At 52.3% G+C, this 12,815-nt stretch overlaps 2 protein-coding genes across 2 annotated transcripts in view; one reads left to right on the top strand and one right to left on the bottom strand.

The window, feature by feature from the left end:
• Window positions 1–8,093, top strand: part of NUMA1 (nuclear mitotic apparatus protein 1) — a 34,930-nt gene extending 26,837 nt beyond the window's left edge. Inside the window, exons 14-25 of the mRNA XM_006885723.1 lie at window positions 46–87; window positions 1,495–1,563; window positions 2,788–2,925; window positions 3,006–3,224; window positions 3,324–3,481; window positions 4,546–4,792; window positions 5,638–5,863; window positions 6,336–6,472; window positions 6,773–6,949; window positions 7,152–7,271; window positions 7,353–7,553; window positions 8,082–8,093. Coding sequence (XP_006885785.1) covers window positions 46–87; window positions 1,495–1,563; window positions 2,788–2,925; window positions 3,006–3,224; window positions 3,324–3,481; window positions 4,546–4,792; window positions 5,638–5,863; window positions 6,336–6,472; window positions 6,773–6,949; window positions 7,152–7,271; window positions 7,353–7,553; window positions 8,082–8,093 — 1,746 coding nt within the window. The remainder of the gene's footprint in view (window positions 1–45; window positions 88–1,494; window positions 1,564–2,787; window positions 2,926–3,005; window positions 3,225–3,323; window positions 3,482–4,545; window positions 4,793–5,637; window positions 5,864–6,335; window positions 6,473–6,772; window positions 6,950–7,151; window positions 7,272–7,352; window positions 7,554–8,081) is intronic.
• A 360-nt stretch (window positions 8,094–8,453) lies between these two features.
• On the bottom strand, window positions 8,454–12,218 carry IL18BP (interleukin 18 binding protein). The gene is given in 8 exon segments (XM_006885722.1): window positions 8,454–8,582; window positions 9,392–9,460; window positions 9,661–9,805; window positions 9,868–9,981; window positions 9,983–9,992; window positions 10,691–10,770; window positions 10,772–10,889; window positions 12,170–12,218. Coding segments are annotated over 8 exon segments (714 nt in total).
• Window positions 12,219–12,815: the final 597 nt, after the last annotated feature.

Here is a 12,815-nt window from a genome sequence, read left to right as displayed (position 1 = left end):
TGGCCCCATCTTACTCTCTTTCCGTTGCCCCTCCCCCGCGCACAGGTGGAGCACCTAGAACTATTTCAGAGAGAGCAAACTAAGCAGGTAATGCCTGGGGTTCTTGCTAAATGCTGGCTGCTTAAGCGGTGACCAGTCTCGGTGCATGGCCCAGCTCAGCTTGCCTCCGCCAGCTCCCGTTGTGAACTGTTTGTGAAGGGGGCAGGGTCAAGCCCTGGACGCCAGGCTGCCCAGGAGTGCGGTGCCCTGGGCCTCTGAGGCCTCATCCCACCCAGCCCAGGTCGGCCGCCTCACCTTTCTCACTTTCTCTCATCTGCCTGTCAGGGAGGAGGGTAGGATGCTCATCTTTCCCATATTTGAACCAGAGACAGAATCAATCGTTGGGGTTGTAGATGCTCCAAGTCATGTACTAAGCTGAGGAGACCCAAATCAGAGGGATAGTAAGTAGACACGCCTTGTTAAACATAACTCCCTTCTGAGAGAATGGATTCACTTGCATATCAAGCCGTAAGATGATATGCAAGGCAGCCCTCAGAGTTAGGGAGTTTGGGTGCCTGGCCAGCATCCTCCAGGTCAGGGCTGCTTCCTTAGAGTGTGTCATGGAGAGATCTGGGAACAGGAAGATTCTACACCAGAGGAGCTGAAAAACATGGAGGCCACAAGGGTATATTCTTCACCTGCCCTCTTACATCGTCCCCTCTGGCCTGCTAAGGAGTTGGGTTCTCCTCTCTTCTCCTGTCACCTTCTCTAAGGAGCACGAGATGATGAGGAACAGAGAACAGCAAACAGTTAGCAATGGAGCCCTCACCCTTTCCCTTTGCCTGATCATGCTTGAACTCCTTGAATGCCTGGAGGAGACAGGGTTGCTTGGGGTGGCCGTAGTGTTCCCTCTTGTTCCTGCTTCCCTTTGCTCTTTGTGGGAACTGGGTGGGCTTTGAGTATGTGTGCTGCCCCTGCTCTTGTCTTCCAGCATTCTTTTCCCCAATGCTAACCACAGCGGCCACATTGCTGCCACCGGCCATTAACAGCGTATGGATATGGGAAGAGGTCTGAGCGTCTGTGTGCTTTAGCTTTGGCAGTCTCTGGATGAGAGTGGGATGGATATTCATGCATCTGTCTGCTAGAGTTAGACTAGGTCCCTGTTTTCTACTTCATTGTGGGAAAGGTTGGGTCAGGGTGACACCAACAGGGTGGCAGTCAAGTGTCAGCTCCCCAGGGTCTGTTCTGCTGATCTAGCTCCTGGATCTGTAGTCCAGGCTGGAGGTGAGTATGGCAGGTGGCTCAGGAGCTTCTCTGTGTTGGATAACCTCGCTCAGATTATAATTATGCTGATCAGCATAGTCAGCAGTGAGGCTGCTACCTAGTTGGAAACCAGAAAAAGAAAGGGTTTCCTCATTTAGGACTGGGGCCACTCCCCTGGGAAATGCCATACTCTGGTTATCCAGAGGGCAGCGTTCTGAGCCTTCTGTTCCATCTTCCCTTCCCTCTCCTCAGGTGGAAGAACTGAACAAGAAGCTGGCCGACCATGATCAGGCCAGCAAGGTGCAGCAGCAGAAGCTGAAGGTGGGCTCACAGGGATAGGCCTTACCTCTGCTCAGCCTCAGAGATGGGAGGGAGCGGCTCTTTGGCCCTTGAGCTGTGGTGGGTGGGGAGGCAGAGGAGGGGCTCTGGGTGCCAGGCAACCTTCCAAGCTCCCCTGTGACTCAGGAACCCTGCATGTGCCTCCTGGGAGCGCTCAAGGGGCGGGTAGCAGCGCTCCCATACCTCTAGGCCTCTGCTGTCCACTGTAGTAGGCATTAGCCAAATGGGCTTCTGAAATTGAAATCCTTCAGTCAACACTAGTCACCTTTCACATTCTCTGTAGCAGTGAATGGTGTTGGACACCGCTGGTCTAGATAATCTGAACTCGCAGAGCGGTGTGTTAATATTTAGTATTACAGTGAAATTTAATAAGGTCATGTTTCCAACCATGTCTTATTGTGTTCAGTATTTTGCTTTTTTGTGGGTCAGGCCTTTGTGGACTTTAGTCAGGGACAAATGACTCTCAGCCACTTTGGGGCTCACCGAAGCCTCAATGGGTTATAGGAGCTGTTTGGGGCTCAAGTTGCTACTGATGCCGTAAAGATATGACAGTCCCTACTCACCTTCCTTATGCACCGTACATTTGGCCTAAGAAGTAAGTGCCTTCCTCATGCTCCTTGTGGAGCCTGCCTTGTGCTGAGAGATACAGCAGAGGCCAGGACGGCCCTGCCAAGCATCTAACACTGAGCAAGGCAAAGCCAGTGAGTAGAGACTCAGACCGGGCCCCTGCCCTGAAGGAGACTGTGTTCTGGGTGATCTTGCATTTTTGTGAAGCAAGATTCAAATCTTTCTCTATTTAGTAACTTTATTGTGACCTTGGTCATTTTGCTTAAAAGTCTCTGAGCTCACTGTTTTCATCTGTAAAATGGAGATGATTACTTCATAGTTTGATAATAAATGAGTTGTGTCCTCAGCTCACATGTGCCAAGTGCCGTGTTCCTTGTGGTCTCTCTCCCCTGAGATTGCTTCCTTTCCTCTTTTGAGTTTGCCCTTATTCTCATAGACTGAGATCATTTATCCCTGGCCAAGATAGGTCTGTTAGAATATATGTGTCAGAAAGCAGGTGGCACAGGGGCTGGCCAGGAATAGCTCTCACAGAACTAGACCTCACAGGGTGAGTGGTGTTGGGAGGAGGTGTGTGTTAGTTGGAGAACAGCTAGGGAGCAAGGGGCTAAGCCAAGCTGTGGGTTTGGGTGGAGCATCCAGCCCAATCCTAATGATAAGCTTTTCCAGGTTCAGGGTGGTGAGAGCCAGCAGGAGGCCCAGCGACTCCAGGCCCAGCTCACTGAGCTGCAGGCCCAGCTGAGCCAGAAGGAGCAGGCCGCTGAGCACTACAAGCTGCAGGTGAGGAACCCCGTCTGGCCCATCATATCTGCCTCTGCTTCCAGCACCCACTAGACCTCCTGTCCTCTGTGCCCACACAGATGGAGAAAGCCAAGACACATTATGATGCCAAGAAGCAGCAGAACCAAGAGCTGCAGGAGCAGCTGCGGGGCCTCGAGCAGCTACAGAAGGAGAACAAGGAGCTGCGTGCCGAAGCCGAACGTCTGGACGGGGAGCTGCAGCAGGCCACGCTGAAGACCAAGGAGGCTGAGCAGACCTGCCACCAACTCACTGCCCAGGTGCACAGTTTGGAGGCACAGGTGTGTGTGTGTGACTGCAGTTTCCTCATCCTGCCCAGTGGATCTCTGCTTCCAGCCTCCCCACTTTCCTCATTCTCCTCCTACCCTTCTCTTGCCCAGGTTGCCCATGCCGACCAGCAGCTCCGAGACCTAGGCAAGCTCCCAGTGGCTACTGATGCCTTAAAGAGCCAGGAGCCCCAGAATAAGCCCCAGCTGGACCTGAGCATTGATAGCCTGGACCTGAGCTGTGAGGAGGGGACCCCGCTTGCTATCAGCAGGTCAGAGGCACCCTCCTTCCTTAAGCCTCGTATTCAGAGAACCTGTTATCAGACAGTATTTTGGGCACAGTGACTACTGAGAGGGAGAAGATGAGGCCCTGTTAGCCCCAGGAAGCATGTTCTTTGAGAAGGATAAAAGCGTTACATGTATTGTTCCAGCTGGCTGTATGGGTCACAGAGAAGACAGCTAGTGTGCATGTTGCTGTGGGGCAGGCCCTCCTGCTCCACATCATGACAGCTGTGTGAGCACGTGAACAGTGAGAGCAGTGGGCACCAAGGTGGAGAGGAGGGATAGCTGGGAGGCAGGCATTCCGACTTAGACACTGAGGAACCGCTGCAGGGGCTTAAATTTGGATCATAGGATTATATTATAGAAAATAACATGACTAGATAGTAAGACTGGAAACATTTATTGGGTTTAGTACACACAGGACGCCAGTTGTAAGCACTTGAAAAGTACTGTCACTTTCTAGCAGCAGTCCTCTGTGACAAGTTCTCTTGCCGACACTTTGACAGATAAACCTGGGTTTAGAGGGGCCACTGTCACCAATCTACCTCGTAGACAGTCTGTGCACAGAGATGAAGCTGAACCAGGGAGGAGTGGGTATGGGTAGAGAGCTGCGAGGACATTGGGTTTGGCAGGAGAGGGATGTGGTTGGGATCATACCCATGTTCGTACCTGAGTAACTGAGTAGAGGACAGTGCTCACTGACACAGGACATACAAAAGGAAGACCAGATGAATGGGTGTGATTCGCAATATGTTCATTGTGAAGTTATTACAGGCATTGAGGGGAGGTCTCAAGACAATTGGATTTATGAGTCTGAAATCCAGGCTCTGAATTACTCAGGCAGAGGCATCAAGAGCAGCCAAGGGGGATCAATGAGCCACAGAGAGTGTGAATTGAAGGGAGGTTCCAGGCCAGGAGCTCTTTGTTGCTTCTGAAAAATCAGAGTAAGAAGGGTGTGCTTGATCTTGTCTCCTGGCTGATAACTGGGTACTAAGCAATGGACCAAACGCCTTCTAGTTCCGGAATCGCACGTCAGCAGGTTTCCTTTCCACAGCAAGCTGCCTCGTACCCAGCCAGATGGCACCAGTGTTCCTGGAGAGCCAGCATCCCCCATCTCCCAGCGTCTGCCCCGCAAGGTAGAATCCCTGGAGAGTCTCTACTTCACACCCATCTCTACTCGGAGTCAGGCCCCCCTGGAGAGCAGCCTGGACTCCATGGGGGACGACTTTCTGGACTCGGGTCGTAAGACCCGCTCTGCTCGTCGACGCACCACACAAATCATCAACATCACCATGACCAAGGTCAGGCTGCTGGGAGGAAAGGCTGCAGACTTCTAGTGACCAGGCTGAGGACAGTCATGCTTATCTTCAGAGATGAAGATGAGGCTCTGGGTCCTCAGGATGCAGGCAGGGATCATCAGTCCATATTCTACCAATAAGCAAGTGATGGGTTTAGGGTCTGGTAGTAAGGGGCAGAGCTGCAATCAGATCTGTGTCACTGAGATGAGAGCCTTCTCCCCTTGTACACCACTGGTGCAGGCTGAAGAGAATGTGTGGTAAGGTGCAGCGTAGCTGCTTCCCAGTGCACCCTGGGCTGAACTGTCTCATGGTCACCGGCCAGGCTGTGGACTTCTGCCCTTGTTTCCCTGTCCCAGGAGGAGGATGGGGAGGAGAGGTGCTTTGGTGCAGCAGGGAGACCTGTGTGTGGGTGCCCTCTGCTAACAAGAAGCTGAAGAAACTCTAGATGGTCAGTGCCCTTGGTCTAAGGGACAGTGGAGGCTTTGGGGCAAACTTAGTGCTCAGGATACGGGTTCTAATTCCAGTTCTGCCAATTCTTAGCTCTTTGACCATGGCCCATCCCTTTTATTTTTTTGCACCTCACCTCTAAAATGGGCTGATAGTAGCTTTCTATCCCTCAAAGAGTCAATGGAAAAGTCTTAACAACCTCAGCACCTTGTGAATGCTTCTGGCAACAAGGCCCATTTTCTGCAGTGAAATGCAAATATTGGCCCCTTGCTAAGCAGTGTGGGAATATATGCAGATGTTGTATGGGGTCCCAGGAGCTTCAGGAGGGGCGGGGAGCGGGGGACCTTTTCAGAGACCAGGATCCTGTCCCACCCACAGCATGGATTCATATTGTCTTCCAGAAGCTGGATGTGGAGGAGCCAGACAGTGCCAACTCATCCTTCCACAGCACACAGTCTGCCCCTGCGCCCCAGGCCAGCCTTCGAACCACCTCTTCCCAGTCTCTGCCCTGCTTGAGCTCTACCAATGATGGCAATTCGGCCCTGCTTAGCCTGCCTGGCTACCGGCCCACCACTCGCAGCTCTGCCCGCCACTCCCAGGCCAGGGTGTCCAGTGGGCCCCCTTCAGGTGAGGAGACCATGGGAACAAGTTAGAATGAAACCAGATCCTGACAAAAGACACTCTTAAGCTGCTGCTGAGTCTGTCAGGGCCTCCTCAGGTAATGACGGCCTTCTGGAAGGGTCACGCTAGCTTCTTCTTTTCCTTAGAGATGGACTTAGAGATGTTTGTTCTGTGAGCCCTAGGAGCTCCTCTAGGTGATCAGTTCTTAACTCTCAATTAGTTTTTCTTGTACTGGGCACCATACTTTTGCAAATGATTAATACTAGCCTTTACATATGACTTTTTACCTCCTGAGGGAGAGCAGTGAGCAAGCCCCCAAGGTAGAAAGGGTGCCCATGCCTCACTCACTTCTGTACCTGGAGTTCCGTGTCAGGGGAGGGCTGGGCCTATCCAAGGGGAAGTGATGACAGCAAAGGCTGACGAGACACCAGGGCCAATGGGTCACCCCCCAAACTCAGTCAATTTTCCTGCCTTCCAGGAAGAAACAGTTTCTACATGGGCACCTGCCAGGATGAACCGGAACAACTTGATGACTGGAACCGCATTGCAGAGCTACAGCGGCGCAATCGAGTATGCCCCCCACACCTGAAGACCTGCTATCCTGTAGAGTCCAGGGTGAGCCCTGGGGTCATCAGAGTAGGACCTACCCACACTGGCTCATTGCTCCCTCCCTTGGCGTTCCCCCTCAGTGCATCAGTGCTAGTGTCTCTAGACTGCTGAGGAGGGTGACCAGCAAGAAGGATGTTCAGGAAGTTCTAGGAGAAGAGTCCACTCTGTCACTGTGTGTCCACACTGGTGGTGAAGAGAACAGGAAGGGGGAGGCTTTGGAGATAGGAAAAGTGAGAGTGCTGGGGTACTCCAGGGCCTGCTCTGTGAAACAGCTGGACTCCACTGACCACCTTCCACCCCACACAGCATTCCCTAAGCCTGGCCACCATCACAGACGAGGAGATGAAAACTGGCGATCCCCAGGAGACCCTGCGCCGAGCCAGCATGCAGCCCACCCAGAACACTGAAGGCGCTGGCATTACCACCCGACAGCAGCGCAAGCGTGTTTCCTCAGAGTCTCACCAGGGCCCCGGCACCCCCGAGGTGGGTGATGTAGGCCCCTTGGGCCTAGCTGACCAGACTGGAAAAGTGGAATCAGGGAAGGCTTCTGTGTCCAAAGACCTGATGTAGGAATAAGCACTGCTAGAAGAAAACCCTCTGGGTTATCAGAAGCAATTTAGAGGCCAGGAACTCTGGCTTCAAATACGGATTCTTCCTATTTGCCTGATTTTCCTCTTCTCCTTAGGCCAAGAAGGCCACCAGCTGTTTCCCACGCCCCATGACTCCCCGTGACCGTGACCGACATGAGGGGCGCAAACAGAGCACTACCAAGGCCCCAGAGAAAGCAGCCCCTGCTGTTAAACAGGTTAGTTTGGGAGGGGAGCAGCCTCTGAACAGCCCTACTGCCCTCTGGCAGGTTTCCCAGTTTGACAGCCCTCCCTTACAGGCTGACCGGCGCCAGTCAATGGCCTTCAACATCCTCAACACACCCAAGAAGCTCGGGAATAGCCTTCTACGGCGAGGAGCCTCAAAGAAAGCCTCATCTAAGACCTCCCCCAGCACGCGCAGTGGAACACGCCGCTCTCCGCGCATTGCCACCACAGCCAGCTCCACCAGTGCTGCTGCCACCCCTCGCGCCAAGGGCAAGGTGAATGTACTGTGGTGGGGAGGACAAGTGATAAGGAACAAAGACCCTCTAGAGGCTGTCCCGTGGGGACAGAAACTGAGACAAGGCCGAGCCAGGGGGTGAAAGGGTGAGGGATTTAAGATGTTCTTCCGTGGCCTAATTAAGAATTTTGTGGGCTCATTGGTAAGGAATTGCACTGCTAACCCAAAGCTAAGCAATTCAAATCCACCAGCTGCTCCTTAGAAGAAAAATGAGCTTTACTGCCCCTAAAAATCCACTTGCAAGTCTATATAGCTTGATTCTCACTTAATCATACATGACAACGGCCATATCCTCGTTACTGCTTACTTATTAAGGGGAGAAGATGGCTCCAACCCAATGAGAATATATTAGGCACTGGCAGCAACAGTAGACTGTCCAGGGCTGACGATCTCTCCTGGCCGAGAGAGTACCTAAGGCTGTGTGGAGCAGGAGGGTTTCCTGAGCAAGCTCGTACAGGGTGGCATCACCAGACTTCCCCAGACAGGTGACTGTTTCTCTCTTTTTCAGGCAAAGCATTAAAGGGCCAGTATCAATGAGTGGCCCCTACCTGTTTCCCTGATGCTGACTTCGCCTAGTCCTCCTCCTCCTGTCCCTCTCAGTGCCTTCTCTCAGCTCCCGGGCCAATGGTGGCCAAGCCCCAAGAGACAGTGATGCCTCCCATACCCTGTGCCCCATGCCTGGTGGGGTGGGGTGGGATTTGGAGTGATGGGAAGGCTGTTAGGGCCAGGGATGGATCTTTTCTAAATGTTATTACTTGTAAATAAAGTCTATTTTTTGCCCTTAAGTGCTGAGCTTCCTTGAGCTGTGTGGTGAACAAGGGGGATCTGGGCTGTCTGGAGCATGTGTACCTTTCAGTCTTCTGGAGCTATGGGCTCTCTATCAGATCCCTTCCCTGAGTGCTTGCCCATAAGCCATTTCTTGGCTCTCCCTCTGAGAAGCTCGATGGGCCTGCTTCTTTTTAGGTTCCCTGATGAAGCTCTGCTGGCTGCGTGGGGCAGGGCTCAGCCACTGACCAGAGGGTCCAGGTGCTCTGAGGGAGACAGGTCAGCTTCCATCTAGATTACAGCCTTGGAAACTCTATTGGGCAATTCTGTCCTCAAGGTCTTGGGAGTCAGAATGACAATGTCAACTCCTGAAATTTTAGCTTCCGAATGTGTGTCTCTTTCCAATACTCCCTTCTGGGGAGGCCACTACCCTGCAAGTGGAACTTGAGCCTTAATGAGCAGATGCCAAAGATGCCCTGTATAATCATTTATGAATGCCCACAGTGGAGGGCCTATATAAATTCAGTTGTGGATCAGAAGCAGCCTCTCTCAGTGTCTCTTCTCTAGGACAGCCCATTATAGGGGGTGAAATAAAAACAAAACATTACTAGAACATTACTAAATACTGTATTATTAATACAGAATGTGGTCAGCACAATAGATTTAACAATTCAGCTGCTGAGATGGTTAGGCAGAGAGGATCAAAGGAGCAAGTAAGAATACTTGCAGACATGCTGGAGGGTTGTTAGACATATAGGTAGGGACTAAGATCCTGATAGGTCTTACAGGTTTCTGAACCGTAGAACAGTGGTGTCACGGGCAGGACATCAAGAAAAAGGCAGGAGGAGGAAGCATTTAGGAAAGTACTGTGGTTCTCTAGGCAGATGAGAGGCAGTAACAGACGAAGGGATTCCTGAGGGAAGGCCAGCACAAGTGTGTGGTGGGAAGGAAATGCTGCCCTCCTGTTAACCACCCAGGTAGGAGGGCCCCACATTCTCGTCTAGGGGTCTGTCCTGCTGGGCCTGCTGCCTCTTTACCCTGCTGAAATGGCACTTGTGGGCTTGGGTGGTGACTGGAAGGCAGGGTTTCTTGAGTGGGAGGCAGAGTTGTCTTCGGTTCAGCCTGAAAAACATGAAGGCAGATAAAGATCAGGGCCAAGGAGTGGAGGGTAGTCTCTTGGAATTTCCAGGCTGTGCCTCCCCTGTTCCAGTGGACATGACTTACAGAGCTGTTCTGAGCAGAACCCGTACTTCCACCCTCCCACCAGCCACGTGGCACACACTGTAGTTGTGCCCAGAAGCCTTCCCCCTTCAGTGCCTCACCCAGAGCTGGGACAGAATGACATGATGCTGGGCAATCTGTGCGGGATCCACGAGAACACAGAAGTTGGTGCTGCATAGGGCAGGGCTCAGCTCCTCCAGCACCAAGGCCCTCCACAGCCAGGTGTTTGTACGCCTGTGCTCCCAGCTGGAGAGGGTGGAGTATGCAGGAAAGGCCATGAGAGAACTACACCACAGAAGGCTGCCCACCCACAGGCCTCACTGTTGCTTCCTCTCTCACCTGAGGGGGCCCTCCCGCAGCTGGCCTGGGAGCTCCAGTAGAGAATGCTGAAGGGGAAGCGACTGCAGCCGGTGCAGGACAGTCAGCATTCCATCTAGGGACACGTTTGGCCATTAGTCTTTCCGCACAGCAGGCTCTCCCCTCTGCTGTGCTGTCTGCCCTGCCCACCTCACCACAGTCAGGAACCTGCAATCTTCCTGTACACCTCACCTAAGTGGGAAACTCCAAAAAGAGGGAAGTACACATGCCTATGCCCTCCAATCACCAAACCTGCCCTCCAATGGATCCTCGTGAAAGGATTTAAAGTGGACTCATTCCAATTACAGGGCCTCGAAAGAGTCCTGTATTGTTATTTTTCGTCATTACCTGCCTGAATAAAGAGAATTTGGTGATGGGCCCTTGGGTTATGTGATGACTTCTCTTCTGAGTGTATTTCCTCATAATCCTCAGGATGGCCTTTCCTAGTACCCAGCCTCTCTGGTACTGGGAGCTCAGGCCAAGGTGGTAATACTAACAAGGTGATCAGTATGCAGGCAAGGTATTGTGGAAGGTACTGGGGTGCCTAAGCAAGCAAGACGCAAGTTCCTATGACATTCCTTATTCCTAAATGTTCTCCATTAGACCAGGGAAAGCTTGGAAGCTGGACCCTGCACCTCACCTACAGTTCTGGGGAGTAGGATGGAGAACTCTAAGCACTCAGTCTGGCCTTGCTAGTGGTGGGCTTTATGGTGGGGAAGTCCACCCTACCCTGACCCTGTGTCCCCCACGGTTCCCAGCATAACCAGTCCTTACTCAGTGGTACTTCAATTTCTGACCAGGTCACTTCCACTGCTGGGCACAGCTTAGCTGCTGGGACTGTTGTGGGCAAAGAGTAGGGGGTCCTGTGTGATGCCAGCGGAGGCACTGGCAGCTGTGGTGCTCTGAGGCATGGGTGTCGCTCTGGCCTGGAGAGTGATGTAGACACACAGGAGGGCCCACAAGGGCCTGAAACCTGAGGAAAAGATAGGCAGTGAGGTCAGCCAGCTGTCCAAACTCCTGACAAAACTCAGTAGTATCCTGACTTATAAAAGGGTGGGTCCTTCCTGGAAAGGGATTTACTGCCTGTGTATCCCAGATTCCAAGGATCTTCTCAGGTATCAGAAGGACCTCTTTGCCTTCACCCTTTAGCCTCTTCTGAGTCAAGCAAGAGCCAGACCAGAGCACCTAGGCAGAGGCTTAAAGCAGTATCACACATAGTGGGACGGAGTTCACCTCGAAGGAAGACTACTCACCACGTGCCCCATATCCCGCTCATGCACACGCCCAGCCCCGGGTCCCACCTGGTATCCAAGGCTGTCTCAGAATCATGGTGCACACATAGGTGCTGGTGCTCCTGGCTCTCTGACAACTTCCCCCTTTCTCTGGGGGATGTGGGAAAAAATTATGAATAAACGCCTCCCTTCTGAAGGCGTCCATGTGGCCCATTCCTTCCTGTAGCCCCTCACTAAGTCTGAACTGAGCTGCCAGGTACGGCTATTTACTCGATTTCACTCTTCAGCTGTCTCAGCTGGGAACGCCTAAAGACCAGGCATCTAATACAGGCTGGAATTCTTTAATCATTTAGAAATATGAATATGGCTGGGTGATTATCTAGTGACAACTCCTTCTACTCCCTTCACTTTGGACATTAATATACTATAATGTCCAATCTACCTCTTTCACTATAGGGGTAGAGAAACTAAATGCCTAAAGAGCGGCCAAGGACTTACCTACTCACACAGGGGCAATGCTCTCTTCACTGCTTGTGGTGGATGAGAGCTAACTGTTTCTCAGAGCTGGTTCTGGGAAAGGGCAGGAGATGTAGTGAAATTCTGGAAAAAATATTACCTCCTTTCACTTCCACTTTCAAGGTATCCAGAGCAGGCACTGCTGACCTCAGGTTCTTAAACCTAAACCTTCAAGTTCTTCCTGGCTGTGTCCAACTCTTTTTGAACCAAAGCTCACAGCAGACAGGAACCTTCCTGTTACTCTCCAGAGGTCAGATTAGGGCCTTCACTCCATCTCCCTCACATCCTACTCTCAGGGTCACACAGTGAGTGAACTGGTCTTGGTCCACTGTGGTTGGCACGTCCATCCTGGAGAAGAGGCAGGGCTGTGGTGCCAACCTTCACGCTTCAGAGTGGGCCTGCTTCTTCCTCATCCACACTGATATCCAAGGGTCAGCAGTCCCGGGGACCAAGTACTCCCAAGTGGGAACATTCTGACATCAGGCTCAATGCTTCGCTAACATACCCACATCCTGGACTTTCTGACTCCCACTCACCGCAACCATCTTCCCCATGGTTCCCAAACCCCTAGTACACCTGTAAACGCCTCCCTTCTTTCATCTTAGGCACTTAAGCTAGAAGTACAGGTTCTCTAGACTCCCCCTACTTGGTTCCCAAGAAACCTTAAAGAGCCCCTCCTTCCTCGGAATCCTTCTTTTTGGTGTTCAAGGCCCCATTCATCTGTGTCCAGTGCATGTGAACCATTCCAAGGGGCTAAGTTCAGAGTGCTTCCCTGCTTTGCCTGAAGAAATCTCACAGTGAGCTGCGAAACTTGGAACAAATCTAGAGAAATGGCCTTGAGAGCAGGGGGAGGGCACTTCCGAGGAAAAACCAACCCTGCACTGACAGTAGCAACAAAGATGTGTCTACCTCCTGTAATTCTAATGACAAATGGAGCTGTGGCATGGGCTGGCTGGAGGGCCATGGCAGAGTGGGGACTCACATGGGTGAGCTGTGAGGAGACCTGGGTACATTTAAGGTGGTGGATCTGTGGAGGCAAAGCCAGGCCCAGGGGAGCCAATCCATGTACATACACGTGTCAGGAGAAAGGCAAGAGCATAGAGCCTGAGGTCTGTCATGCATGTGACCAGGAGGATGAGAATGCCGGGTAT

The sequence above is a fragment of the Elephantulus edwardii genome, unplaced genomic scaffold (assembly GCF_000299155.1).
Source record: "Elephantulus edwardii isolate Elephantulus edwardi_28Jun2011 unplaced genomic scaffold, EleEdw1.0 scaffold00044, whole genome shotgun sequence".
NCBI lineage: Eukaryota > Metazoa > Chordata > Mammalia > Macroscelidea > Macroscelididae > Elephantulus > Elephantulus edwardii.
This window is presented reverse-complemented; position numbering and strand designations above follow the sequence as displayed.